Source organism: Carassius auratus, chromosome 35, assembly GCF_003368295.1.
Source record: "Carassius auratus strain Wakin chromosome 35, ASM336829v1, whole genome shotgun sequence".
NCBI classification, from domain to species: domain Eukaryota; kingdom Metazoa; phylum Chordata; class Actinopteri; order Cypriniformes; family Cyprinidae; genus Carassius; species Carassius auratus.
This window is the reverse complement of record NC_039277.1, coordinates 926,284-940,619: the sequence shown is the minus strand read 5'-3', so window position 1 is coordinate 940,619 and position 14,336 is coordinate 926,284. Positions and strand designations below refer to the sequence as shown.

Genomic DNA, 14,336 nt, shown 5'->3' with positions numbered 1-14,336 from the left:
CTTACTAACTACAAAATAGTATTTTTAAAAGTATTTAATTATTTTTTAAAAATCATAAAACATTTTAATCATTTTGATCATCAGATGTTTGGATGTTTAGGCTACTCATGCTATTTTTCTTACAAGAAAAAAGTTGCTTTGATATTTTATGTTTAACGGAGAGACATTTTTAAGTCAGACTCAAAAGTCCAAATGCTTCACAGTAATACCTTGCATGTGTTTAAACGCACACGCTGCCACTGTGATGAAACTCAATGAACAGGACTCATTTTACACAAGCGAGTTTCAGCTAAAGCTGGCATGAGCATGTTTCAACATGAGTGTCTAAATGAATTAATGCTGGGCATCTAAATGTGTTCTTCTGCCTAATATTTCACCAAGAGCTAATTCACAGAATCTATTTACTCAGACCTACTGCCATGCATCACACCTGTCATAAAATGTTTTCAAAATTAATATTACGAGTGAAAAATGACCTCATCTGATTCAAATCTATATATTTAAATCTTTAAATTAAACAGTGAATTCATGACTTAAAAAAACTAAAATATGAATAGCAGGTGAAATTCTGAAATGGAATGTTCCAGGTCTCTTTGGAACATCTCAGATCACACTGTTAAACAAACAAACATGATCATCAGGTGTAGGTCATTTAGCTCCAGTGCTGCTGTCACTCATGCTCATCATCGAGTACATCTTTCCAAATCAATCTTTAATAAAATACAATAAATATAATTTGTAAAGGTACAATTTGCATTCGATTTGAGAAATGCTGAACCCCACAGAACTCCATACTATTATAACACTGTCTGTAAGTTAAGCAGCCTGTATAATAACTGGGAAAACCTCTCCATTAAGTCACCAGACCGGTGGGTCATGTTAATGGATACAAACATTTCTGCCCTTTCTCCCTTGACATGCGAACAAACGTTACAGTGGATTGCAACACCTGTAACCTGAAAGTGCAGCTCACGAGTAAAAAGAGCTGAGCTCAGAAACAATTGAAGCCTACTCAATAGTCCAGCTTGTCAATCCATTCACAACACCCAAAAATTTCACATGGTTCCCACATCTCAACAGAGCAGCGCTTTACCTTGCGGGGAGTTGTCAGACTTGTTTGGTCTCTCAGGGTCCTTATCCTTTTTCTTTACGCCACTTTTCCCTTCTTTACTAGAATACTTCTCAGACATGATGGCCTTTAGATCTGTGATTTCTCCGCTCTGTTAAGTTGTCAGTCAGTCAAAGTTCTCGGCGCTGTGTGAACATGAACTCCCTGCAGTCAACTGAAGAACAGAATCTCTCCCCCGTGAGCAAGCGTGTTTTACATGCTTTAAAGAGGCGGGATCTCAGCTTTAAATGTGTCAGATTTCCACGTGTCCCACGTTACAAGCAGTGTGTGCTTTACTAATCTAGTTCTTTTCTTTTCGGGGTATATAAGGGTGAGACTGATGCTGCTTTAAAGCCTTCTTAATATTTTAAGACATGATTCTTTAAACAACTCCTAATTGCCTCCTGATTGATGTGTACAGCATAAACAGCAGTTATCACGTGGGTGTTGTCATACAGTGTCCTCATAAACTGTGATTGCACTAAGTGCTGTGAAATGTGTCGACAAAATACTCAACAATTATTTATTAATAGAAAAAATTATACACATAATTCTTGCATCATGCATTGCCATCCTTTTTTTTATGTGACAACACATTGCTGACATAAGCGTGGTGAGCCTGAAAGACCAGACACGCTTGATTTCAGTTCTTGCTGTTATCACAGTTTGATGTGGATCTGTCTTCTTGTTTGACAAGTGGAACAAATGTCAGGCTACACCAATCAAGATCACAAAACACACTGAAACTGGATCTTTAAAACTAAACAAATTAATCATTTGAACACATACTGCTCATTTTCGGTTCTAAGCAAATCCTGTATATACAACTCTACAGGTTGGAAATAAAAATATGACCTATGATTGAACTCCAAAGTCATTACAGATGATTCTTCTGCACAATCTGACTTTGCTGCAGCCTGGAATTGAACTGCTGGTTTCGTCTGGTCAGAGGAGAACTGACCCCCCAACTGAGCCTGGTTTCTCCCAAGGTTTTTTTCTCCATTCTGTCACCGATGGAGTTTCGGTTCCTTGCCGCTGTCGCCTCTGGCTTGCTTAGTTGAGGTCAATTCATCTACAGCGACATCGTTGACTTGATTGCAAATAAATGCACAGACACTATTTAAACTGAACAGAGATGACATCACTGAATTCAATGATGAACTGCCTTAACTGTCATTTTGCATTATTGAGACACTGTTTTCCTAATGAATACTGTTCAGTTACTTTGACGCAATGTATTTTGTTTAAAGCACTATATAAATAAAGGTGACTTGACTTAACTACTGACACACGAAAAATAACAATTTATGAAAATATCCAAGTGGTAAAAAAACTGAGTGCATCTAAAAAAAAATGGCTTAAAAATGGAACAAAAAATCTGTTTGCTAGGCTATAGACGGTTTCATCGGGCGCACGCGCCTGGACCTAAGTTAACTTCCGGTCTGTTGGCTGCAGTGCCTTGCCTTCTACAAACGCAGTTAAACTTAAGGTGATGAGTAGACTGAAGTTGGGCTCAGGTGGTTTACTTTTGGGATGTGTTTCCCATACATTTATTATATTTTTGGAGACTCGCCACAATTTTAAAACTAATCGATTTACAAAAAGGCTTCTTTGAATAAACATGAGTAATGTTATGTACTGCACTTTTATTAATAATAATTCCTTACATTTATATGTTTCAATATCAAAGCGAGGCACAGGTGTTTTTATCGCTGTATTTCTGGAGGAGGACTTGCATGTTTAGTTATATGCCTGATAAAGCAGCGTGTGAGCGTAGCTCTGCTTCATTTACAGCTGTTACTGGGGAAACCTCTATTTCTCGCGCTTTATGTCTGTGCTTTAAAACATCTCCTGCTCGCAAATAATGAATTTGCATATTCATTAAGTCCGCCTGATCCACGCAGCAAACATATTTAGTTTGTTATCAAAAATATCTACTCTAGAGGGACTTGGCTGTTGTTATTTATTCTATTTGGAAGTCTACCGGAAGTTATGTTAGGTCCACAATACGGGCACGCGCAGTAACGTTTGTTTATATTGTTGCCGTTGAAACCGTCTATACCATATAAAGTAATTAATTATCCTTGAGAATATGGGTAGACAATATTGTTTCTAAAGCATTTACATATGTTACCCTGGACCACAGAACCAGTCACAAGGCTCTTCTCGAAATTAAGTTTTATAGATCATCTGAATGCTGAATGAATAAGTGTTCCATTTATGTATTATTTTAAAAAATTTTAAGGATAGGACAATATTTAGCCGAGATACAACTATTTAAAAATCTGGAATCTGAGGGTGCAAAAAAATCTAAATACTGGAGAATAGAAAATCATGTTTAAAGTTGTCCAAATGAAGTTCTTAACAACGCATAATACTTGTCAAAAATTAGTTTTTTATATATTTATGGTAGGAAATGTACAACATATATTCATGGAAAATGATCTTTACTTAATATCCTTATGATTTTTGGCATAAAATAAAAATCAATAATTTTGACCCATACAATGTTTTTTTGGCTATTGCTAAAAATATACCCCAGAGACTTAAGACTGCTTTTGTGCTCCAGTCCCACTTCATATAAAGTGGCCTTAACTGCTTAATGTAAATTGGGACCTTTTTAGGTAGGCAGACGAGGCACAAAAGAATGTTTTATTTACAGTTGTAGTTTCAGACATGCTACCTTCACAAATACAGTCCTGAGCCATTTCCTTTAGCACAAGCACCGGCACGTCAGTTACTGAGCAAACACACCACTTCAAAGTCAGTCCTCGGTTCTGTTTAATTCGAACTTTTCAGTTTCACCCAGCTGGTGTTGAATGAAACTCGCCCCTCCACACAGTCATCCTGAGAGTCTCTGAGAGGTGGGTGGGGTCGGGCGGATCGAGGAAATCCAGGAGTTCTTCCTTTTTCACAAAGGCTGATGTGTCACACATGCGGTAAAAGTTAAGGATACGGTTAAGTGAGCTTGGAATAAAAATGTGTGGGCTACAGTAAATAGGAGCATGCTGCCACAGACCTGTGATCCAATGCATGCAGAGCATGTGTGAACAAAGCGAGCAGGGATCCGTCTCAATGAATAGAGGCAGACTACACTTACAGACTTCAAACAGGATGCCAGTGACAGGAATGAATTGTACCCAGGCTCATAGGAAATACGCTCTTCTTCGTACATTTCACCAAAACTCAAAACACATACCTATATGTACAAATTGCTGCAGTTTCTTGTTGAACACTAGAGGCAGTAAAACTCTTTATGAAAAGGAATAAATATTGTCAAAGTATGATTTACAGAGCTATAGTTTCCATTAAGAACTTAATTTAATAAATCTTCATATAATTCCCTGCACAATATTATATTATGACTTCAAAACAATTTTAACATGCTGCAAGCACTGAACATATCTGATACTTTTGAACATTTGTGTCACATATACAGCTTCATATGTTTTTTGTATTTTTTTAGCTCATGAGGTTTGCTCGGTAGCCCATGTGATGCACTGCACTTGAGATGTAAAGGGCTCTGGTACAAATCCCTTGGCTCAACTAAACAGTTGAAACCTGCATATAAGGAAGTTACAATAGCACAGCTGCATCAGCAAAGTAGTTTTTATCACTTTTGCATTCATTAACACTATCAGGTAGGTTTAGGGTTGGGTTTGGTGTAGGGGGTTGGTTAATTTCCAACACAGTAGAGCGCTAACCTTTCAGCCACACTCGCTGAACATTTGAAAATACATTCAGAAATACATGCCTGTACTAACAAAGGAAAAACCTGGCCAAGGTCATGTATTGAACACGTTTCAGTTGATAGATTTAATAGAAAATCGTATAGTGTATGATGGACTTTTTTAGTGTATGATTTTCAGCTGTTAAGTGTATGATGAGCAGTCTTTCCTCTGTAACTATTTGCAAAATTGTTTATGATGCCTAGTGATAAAATAAAAAAAAGTCAAATTGTGTATTCCAGTCTTTAGTTTAGCATCCTGTCATCTAATGCTCTTCTAAGTCATACAGACATTTAGGAATTTTACCATAGTATTGACAGTAAGACATGTTTCCTTATTACAGATACTATTATGCATACACCTGATGGGGCAGAATTGGGGTCGCTTCCCATTTACATCATGCATAAAAATATGAATCATGTTAGAAAACAGTGTTGTGAATACATGCTTGTGTTGCTCAATGCTGTCATTTCTTTTAAACAATAAATGACAAAGATACATAATTGGTGACTTTTATTCACCTACGCCAAGTCATTTTGAACAAACAATTTATATTAGTGGGTTCAAGGCACTTAGGGAACCTCAACTTTCCAGAGAACTTTTCTGAGAAATCGCAGACTTTCCGTGAGCGCAATCTGTATAAACATGACGCCTACACGTAAAGCGTAAACCCCTTGTCCCCATCAATGCAAAACAAGGTCTTGACCATCCCTCCATGCTCCAGGATCTGTTAGATTTGTTATACAGCATCTATGAAATACACAGTAAAATAATTTTTGCAATCATCACTTTTTCTGCTGTGGTGTTATGCTGCTGTTTGTAGAGGAATATGAATAATGCCTGTTCAGACAGCAGGATTACGCCTTTAATCCTTTGGGTCATGACGATCTAGTGAAAAGAGCTCATTAAAAAAAAATAGCCTACAAGCATGAAAAGTAAAACACAGACACTCAGGAATGACATGCAACACAAAACTCTACAGACGTCACAAAACACTTTTAGGTCCTTTCCCTTTCTATGAGTTTCTAGGAGGGGCGAAGTCTGAACATACAGCCTGCTTGAACTTGAAGAGATCAGAACATTATACAGAATATTCACTGAAGGCTCTCCCCATATTTATTTAGGCTTTGTTGTCTTGGATACACACTACCCCTTACGGCCAAATTGAAAAACCTAGTCTCACAAAAGTTCTGATGAAACATCAGCAGTTTTTGCTGCTATATATATATATATATATATATATATATATATATATATATATATACTCTTATCACAAACACACACACGTTTGTTTTTATGAAAAGTGGGGACATCCCATAGGCGTAATGGTTTTTATACTGTACAAACTGTATATTCTATGGCCCTAAACCAGCCCTATTCCTAACCCTAACTTTGTGCATTTTTATTTTCTCAAAAAAACTCATTCTGTATAATTTATAAGTGTTTAGAAAAATGGGGACATGGGTTATGTCCTCATAAGTCACCCTCTCCTTGTAATACCGGTGTCATACCCATGTCATTATACAGAGTTGTGTCCTGATATGTCACAAAAACAAGAGCACACACACACACACACACACACACACACACACACACACACACACACATTTTTTCAGGATTCTTCAGTGAATAAAACATGATATAGCATCATGATATAGCATCATTTAAGTCTTTTGTAACAATATACACTACCACACAAAAGTTTAGGTTCAGTTATCCTTCTTACTTTCTCTTTCTTTCTTTCTTTTCTTCAGCAAATTGTTAAATTGATAAAAAGTGATAGTAAAGAATTGTATTGTTAGAAATTACATTTTTCATATATGCTGTTCTTACTAACTTTTTAATCATCAAAGAAACTTGAAAAAAGTAAGTATATATATATATATATATATATATATATATATATATATATATATATATATATATATATATATGGCGGCGGAGGCGTGGTTTAGCGCAGTCTGCAACGGGAGAGCAAATGAAGAGACCAGGAGTGGTAAGTGGTTCAGGTGAGAAAACGATTAACAGCTGGGTCTCATTGCAGTGATTGGTGTGGGGAACCGGTATTTAAGCCGCACGACATCCCGAGAAGAGCGAGAGAGCTGAAGACTCGTGGGGAATCCGAGCGGAGGCGAGCTGGAGAAGCCTCAAAGCAGACAGCAGTCACATAGAGTGAAAAGATGTTAAACGTGTGCGCATGTGGCGCGACTTTATTTTCTGTTTCTTTTTAAATTATTCAATAAATACCCACGCGCCTCAGAACGCCGATCCCGGTCTTCTTCCTCTTTGATCATTAAACCTTGTTACACTGGTGCTGAAACCCGGGAGGAAGGAGAACACTCCCGCCATGCAGTCTCCGTCAGGACCATCGCCTACGCCATTTGCGGACATTATAACATTGCTCGCGGGCCTGCACCAGGAACATCATCAGGCCCTGCTGGATCTGCGAGCCGACCATCACCATCGCTTCCAGGCCATGATGCAGGTCCAACAGGAGGACCGCGAGCAGTTCCGGAGCTTGCTGGCCCTTCCAAAGAAGACCTTCCAAAGAAGACTGCCCAGTGGGTACAGTGCCACTGCCCGGCGTCGTTGGATCTGGCCATCCAACTGGCGGCGTGTTCCGGGGTCGGCGAGGCCCTTCCTGCTGTCTCTCTCTCTCTCTCTTCCCCTGTCTCCCCCTCCCCACCACCCCGAAATATGTCCCTCTCCCTAGGTCCCGTTGGGTGGGGCCACCGAGGTCCGGCCCCCGCTGGAGGATGGGGATGGAGCCCACAGCCGGGGCACGAGGCCCTGAGCGCGGAATGGCCGCGCCCCAACGAAGGGTGACGGAGGAGCCCTCTGCTGCTTCCCCACGCCAATTCCCCGACCCACTTCAGGCCACTAGGGTGGCGGGGAGGCCTGGGCCGGCCTGCTGGCGTTGCGGGGATCTGGGCCACTTTGTGGATAGGTGCCCGGTCATGGAGGTGGGGACGCTGGTCCGGATTCCGGACGACCCACAGGCCGCCCCTGATCAAGCCGGGCTGTACCAAATACCTGAGAGTATTAAGGGGGGTACCTATCAGGCTTTGGTGGATTCAGGTTGTAACCAAACCTCCATGCATCAAAGCCTGATACAATCCAGGGCATTGGATATGGGCCGCATGGTTAAGGTAAGGTGTGTGCACGGGGATATAGTGGAATACCCCGTAAAGGCCATAGCCATTAAATTTAGGGGCCAAAAGCATGGGGGTGTTTAACAGTGGATGCCGTTGGGGGGAAGAACCGGCCGGGGGGCAGGGCGAGCTCTCAGGTGGGAGAATCTGTGCCAGGACCTAGCGGGGCGGTCTCAGGGGATCCGAGCGCCATGGCAAGGCTAAATCTTTCCAGTCGCGATGACTTTCCACTGGAACAACAACGGCGACACTAAATCGTCTAACGACCCGATTCTTTTGGCCGGGCATTCATAAGAATGTGCGCAGGTGGTGTGCGTCTTGTCGGGAATGTCAGCTGGTAAACCCACCGGCCACCCCAAAAGCGCCATTGCGCCCTATTCCGCTAGTGCAGGTCCCCTTCGAACGAATTGGTATGGACCTCATCGGGCCGTTAGAACGATCGGCGTGGGGACATCGTTTCGCGTTGGTCTTAGTGGATTACGCGACACAATATCCTGTGGCAGGAGTGTGGCAGACCCCCTGTTTCGCTTAATCTCCCGCGTGGGAATCCCAAAGGAGATTCTCACGGACCAGGGCACTGCGTTTATGTCACGCACATTAAGCAAATTGTGCGGATTGTTGGGCATTAAAGCGGTGCGTACCAGTGTCTATCACCCACAAACGGACGGCCTGGTCGAATGGTTTAATCGCACATTAAAAACCATGATGCGGAAGTTCGTACAAGAAGACGCGATCAATTGGGACCGTTGGCTAGAACCCCTCTTATTCGCTGTGCGCGAGGTCCCCCAAGTCTCCACGGGTTTTCCCCCTTCAAGCTTCTTTACGGACGTCAGCCCCGGGGGGTGTTGGACGTCCTGAAAGAAACTTGGGAGGACGGACGCTCGGATAGCAAAAATTAAATTCAATACGTCCTGGACCTGCGAGCAAAACTCCATACACTGGGGCGGCTATCTATGGAGAATTTGCTTCAGGCCCAGGACAGACAAAGCCAGGTGTATAACCGGGGGACTAAGCTGCGAGAATTTGCACCGGGAGATAAAGTGATCGTATTACTGCCAACCTCTAGCTCCAAATTATTAGCCAAGTGGCAAGGACCCTTTGAGGTCACACGGCGGATAGGAGATCTTAATTTTGAGGTAGTACGAACAGATCGAGGTGACTCACGGCAAATTTACTACCTCAACCTCCTTAAAAAATGGAGTGGGGAGGAGTCAGTGCTGCTAGCGACGGCATTAAGTGGGGAGGAGGATCTCGGGCCAGAGGTGGTTTCTAAAAAGAAATCCCTCGCACTGGCCCTAGGGGGAGATCACCTCTCGCCCTTGCAGCTCACTGACATTGCGCGTTTGCAGGTAGAATTTGCGGACGTGTTTTCGCCCCTACCTGGTCGTACTGACCTGATTCAGCACCACATTGAGACAGAGCCGGGTGTCATGTCATAGTTCGCAGCCGGCCATATAGGTTACCTGAACACAAGAAAAAAGTAGTTCAGACTGAATTAGAGGCCATGCTGGGGATGGGAGTAATCGAGGAGTCACACAGTGATTGGGCGAGCCCGATAGTTTTGGTACCTAAAACGGACGGCTCGGTGTGGTTTTGTGTAGACTATCGCAGGGTGAATGCAGTATCTAAATTTGATGCTTATCCAATGCCGCGAATTGACGAGTTGCTTGATCGGTTAGGCACGGCTCGCTTTTACTTGACATTGGACTTAACAAAGGGATATTGGCAGATCCCCTTATCTCCCATGTCCAAAGAAAAGACAGCCTTCACCACGCCGTTCGGATTACACCAATTTGTTACGCTTCCTTTCGGCTTGTTCGGGGCCCCAGCTATGTTTCAGCGCCTCATGGATTGAGTGCTGCGGCCCCATACTACATATCCCGCGGCTTACCTGGATGATATTATCCTCTATAGTGGGGACTGGCCACGGCATATGGAGCATGTGAGGGCGGTCCTCAGGGCGCTGAGACAGGCGGGGCTGACGGCCAACCCGAAGAAGTGTGCAGTTGGGCGGGTGGAGGTAAAGTATCTGGGCTTCCACTTGGGCCACGGGCAGGTGCGTCCCCAAATCGATAAGACGGCAGCAATTGCAACCTGCCCCAGGCCCAAGACCAAAAAGAAGGTTATGCAGTTTTTGGGGCTGGCGGGATATTACTGGCGGGAGGTTTATTCCTCGTTATTCGGACCTCACCAGCCCGTTGACTGACCTCACTAAAAAGGACGTACCAGATACGGTCCAGTGGACGGAGCAGTGCCAACAGGCCTTTACCCGAGATAAGACTGCCCAGTGTGGCGGGCCGCTCCTGCACTCTCCTAATTTCTCTCTCCCCTTTTTCTTGCAGATGGACGTGTCGGACAGGGGGCCGGGCGCGGTCCTGTCCCAGGAGGTGGAGGGGGACGACTGCCTGGTGCTGTACATTAGTCAGAAGCTCTCGAAGAGAGAGACGAAGTACAGGACCATAGAGAAGGAGTGTCTGGCCATCAGGTAGGCGGTTCTCACCCTTCGCTATTACCTCCTGGGACGGGAGTTCACCCTCTGCTCGGACCACGCACCCCTCCAGTGGGTCCACCGCATGAAGGATACCAATGCGCGAATCACCCGTTGGTATCTAGCTTTACAGCCATTTAAGTTCAAGATTCACAGGCCGGGGGCGCAGATGGCTGTGGCCGACTTTCTTTCCAGGAATGGGGGGGGGGGGGGCAGTCGGGCGGTGGGGGTATGTGGTGGCGGAGGCGTGGTTTAGTGAAGTCTGCAACGGGAGAGCAGATGAAGAGACGAGCGGTGGTGAGTGGTTCAGGTGAGAAACGATTAACAGCTGGGTCTCATTGCAGTGATTGGCGTGGGGAACCGGTATTTAAGCCGCACGACATCCTGAGAAGGGCGAGAGAGCTGAGGACTCGTGGGAAATCTGAGCGGAGGCGACAGCAGTCACAGACAGCAGTCGCATAGAGTAAAAAAGACGTTAAACGTGTGCGCATGTGGCGCGTCTTTATTTTCTGTTTCTTTTTAAATTATTCAATAAATACCCATGAGCCTCAGAATGCCGATCCCGGTCTCCTTCCTCTTTGATCATTGAACCTTGTTACAATATATATACATATTTGTACATATACAAATTATTCTGTTTCTAACATTGATAATAAATCAGAATGATAAAGGATCATGTGACACTGAAGACTGGAGTAAAGATGCTGAAAATTCAGCTTTGCATCACAGGAATTAATTATACAGAAAAATATATTAAATAAAAACTTTTAAATTAATATATATACAGTGCCCTCCATAAGTAGTGGGACAGTGATGACAAAATTGCTTTCTCTTTTCTGCTTTTATTATTAGGGTCTTTCGACACATATGTTTTACCAAATAAAAAGGACAGCACTTTTAGAGGTCATTCCACTATTTGATGCGAGCATAATTATTGGAACAGCTGAATTTAAGGCAGATGTAAAAGATTGAAAGCTAATATTTAGTTGCAGATCCCTTGCATGGAATCAGAGCAGTGAGTCTGCAGCCCATAAACATCACCAGTCTCTGGGTCTTCTGCTTTTAAATGCTTTTCCCCATCTTTTAATGCAGCCAATCCAACTGTTGTTTGTTTGGGGGAGTTTCTGTCATTAGTCTCCTATTCAGCTGGTGAAATTAATGTTCAATCTGACTTAAATCTGGAGATTGATTCCCATATAGCAAGCATTGTCGGCACAGATCCGACCCAAATGGATTTCACGTGGGCCAGATGTGGGCCGATCGGGGCCAACACTTAATTGCTGTCTGGGTTTGGGCAATCTAAGACTTTACATTTCTTTGCCCTGATAAAGTTCTTGACTGAACTGGCAGGATATTTTGGGTCATTGTCCTTATCTAATATGAAGTGCTTTTTTTTGGTGAAGTTTGGTGTTTTTTTCTTGAATATTAGTAGCCAAGATGTTTTTGTATGATGATGATGGTGTAACAGAAACTATGGACTCTCTCTTTTCTAGCACTTTAAATACAGTTGCTCCTTTACGCTTAAAGAAGGTTAAGGAAAACAGTTTAACACCATGGTATAATGAGCATACTCGCACCCTAAAGAGAGCAGCTCGAAAAATGGAGCACAGCTGGAGGAAAACAAAACTAGAGGTATTTCGTATTGCTTGGCGGGAAGGTAACATATCCTACAGAAAAGCATTAAAAACTGATTACTTTTCTTCTCTTTTAGAAGAAAACAAACATAACCCCAGGTATTTATTCAATACAGTGGCTAAATTATCAAAAAATAAAGCACTATATAAGTAAAGGTGACTTGACTTGACTTGTTGATGTCAGTGGTCAATGGAGAATAGGCAGACTAGAGATGATAGAAAGGCAACAGTAACTCAATAACCACTCAGTACAACCAAGGTATGCAGAATACCATTAACCTTTACTTATATAGCTCTTTAAACAAAATAAACTTCGTCAAAGCAACTGAACAACAACCATTATGAAAACAGTGTGTCAATAATGAAAAATGATAGTTAAAGGCAGTTCATCATTGAATTCAGTGATGTCATCTCTGTTCAGTTAAATAGTGTCTGTGCATTTATTTGCAATCAAGTCAACAACTAACCAAGCCAGAGGCGATGGCGGCAAGGAACCGAAACTCCATCGGTGACAGAATGGAGAAAAAAACCTTGGGAGAAACCAGGCTCAGTTGGGGGGCCAGTTCTCCTCTGACCAGACGGAACAAGTAGTTCAATTCCAGGCTGCAGCAAAGCCAGATTGTGCAGAAGAATCATCTGTTTCCTGTGGTCTTGTCCTGGTGGTCTTCTGAGACAAGGTCTTTACAGGGGATCTGTATCTGGGGCTCTAGTGGTCCTGGTCTCCGCTGTATTTCAGGGATGTAGAGGTCCTTTCTAGGTGCCGATCCACCATCTGGTCTGGATACGTACTGGATCCGGGTGACTGCAGTGACCCTCTGATCTGGATACATACTGGATCTGCTCGCTACGGTGAGCTCGGCACAAGGCATTTTCGTTAGCAAAACTGCCACTCACTGGATATTTTCTCTTTTCAGACATTCTTTGTAAACCCTAGAGATGGTTGTGTGTGAAAATCCCAGTAGATCAGCAGTTTAAAAAAAAAATACTCAGACCAGCCCGTCTGGCACCAACAACCATTCCACGTTCAAAGTACCTTAAATCCCCTGTCTTCCCCATTCTAAAGCTCAGTTTGAACTTCAAGTCATCTTCACCTCATCTAGACACCTAAATACATTGAGTTGCTGCCATGTGATTGGCTGATTAGGGATTTGTTTTACCAAGCAATTGAACAGGAGCACCTAATAAAGTGGTGGGCAAGTGTATATGACCCTTAACCACCTTTAAAGTATATACTGCAACACATATTACTAATAATAATACATCACTCTCTCTCTCTCTCTATAGTTATTTATAAACCTAATCTGATCATCTTGCCCCTTTATTATTGCAAACCAACTCCACATCTCTATTTTGTTTTCTTACAGAAAAGCACCTTGATGAAGTAAATATTTTTTGAGAGGTCCAAGTGGGTGTTGAACCCAATAGATGCATTTTTTAGATGTATGTTTTTCATTGCCATGAATGGTCATCAATACCAAAAAACATGACAAAAACTATAATTATACAACCATAATCTAAATATTATGATTTGTGTGAAAGCTAGCATAAAACACAAGCCCTGTGCTGTGGTGTTCTGAAATTACTGAGATGAAACGGCCGAATCATGAAGACAGCTTATTCTCTGTCTCGCTCACATCCAGATGTCCAAATGCTGTGTGTACTGCTCATAATGGATTGTTTTCATTCAACATTTCTGAAAGTGAAGTTGTTTGGGTTGTTTGATAAACACAGTTGTAACTGAAGGAAGAGCGCACTCAACAAAGGCCAACCTGAGCACAACACACACATGCACAAATTACACAGGCAGTCTGTGCCCAACAAACTGAGTTTTCTTTGGTATTTTTGACCTCCATGCGGGAGCTGAAAAACAGTTGATTAAATCAACTATTTATGTACTTATTCATTAGCTACATCTGACTCAAATTCACAGATCAAGAAATTTGCATATAGACAAACAGCTGTTTATGAAAGTGTTGTGATGGGGTTTGATACAAATACATTTCATTTTAAAAGTTCCATTATGAGCATCATTACAGAGTTTACATTAAAGTATAAAAGATAAACAGAAGAGTCACAGAGGAGTCAGCGAGACTCTTGTTAACGCAAGCAAAGTTGAATCATCAGGAGGAGGTTTAAGCAGGTCACATCTTGTGTGTCATGTGATCATAAATTTCTTCAGGCTATATATTTTACTCCGTATGATGTTATGTTAGCCTACATGAAACA

At 42.4% G+C, this 14,336-nt stretch overlaps 1 protein-coding gene across 6 annotated transcripts in view; it reads right to left on the bottom strand.

The window, feature by feature from the left end:
* Positions 1–14,336, bottom strand: part of LOC113053972 (pro-neuregulin-1, membrane-bound isoform-like) — a 137,773-nt gene that overhangs the window by 38,222 nt on the left and 85,215 nt on the right. For 2 of the 6 annotated variants that reach the window (XM_026219144.1, XM_026219143.1), the window contains exon 1: positions 1,094–1,312. The exons of the other annotated variants lie outside the window; for them this stretch is intronic. In XM_026219144.1, coding sequence (XP_026074929.1) covers positions 1,094–1,190 — 97 coding nt within the window. In that variant the 5' untranslated portion in view covers positions 1,191–1,312. Of the gene's footprint in view, positions 1–1,093; positions 1,313–14,336 lie in introns of those variants that run through there. 6 annotated transcript variants of the gene reach the window in all.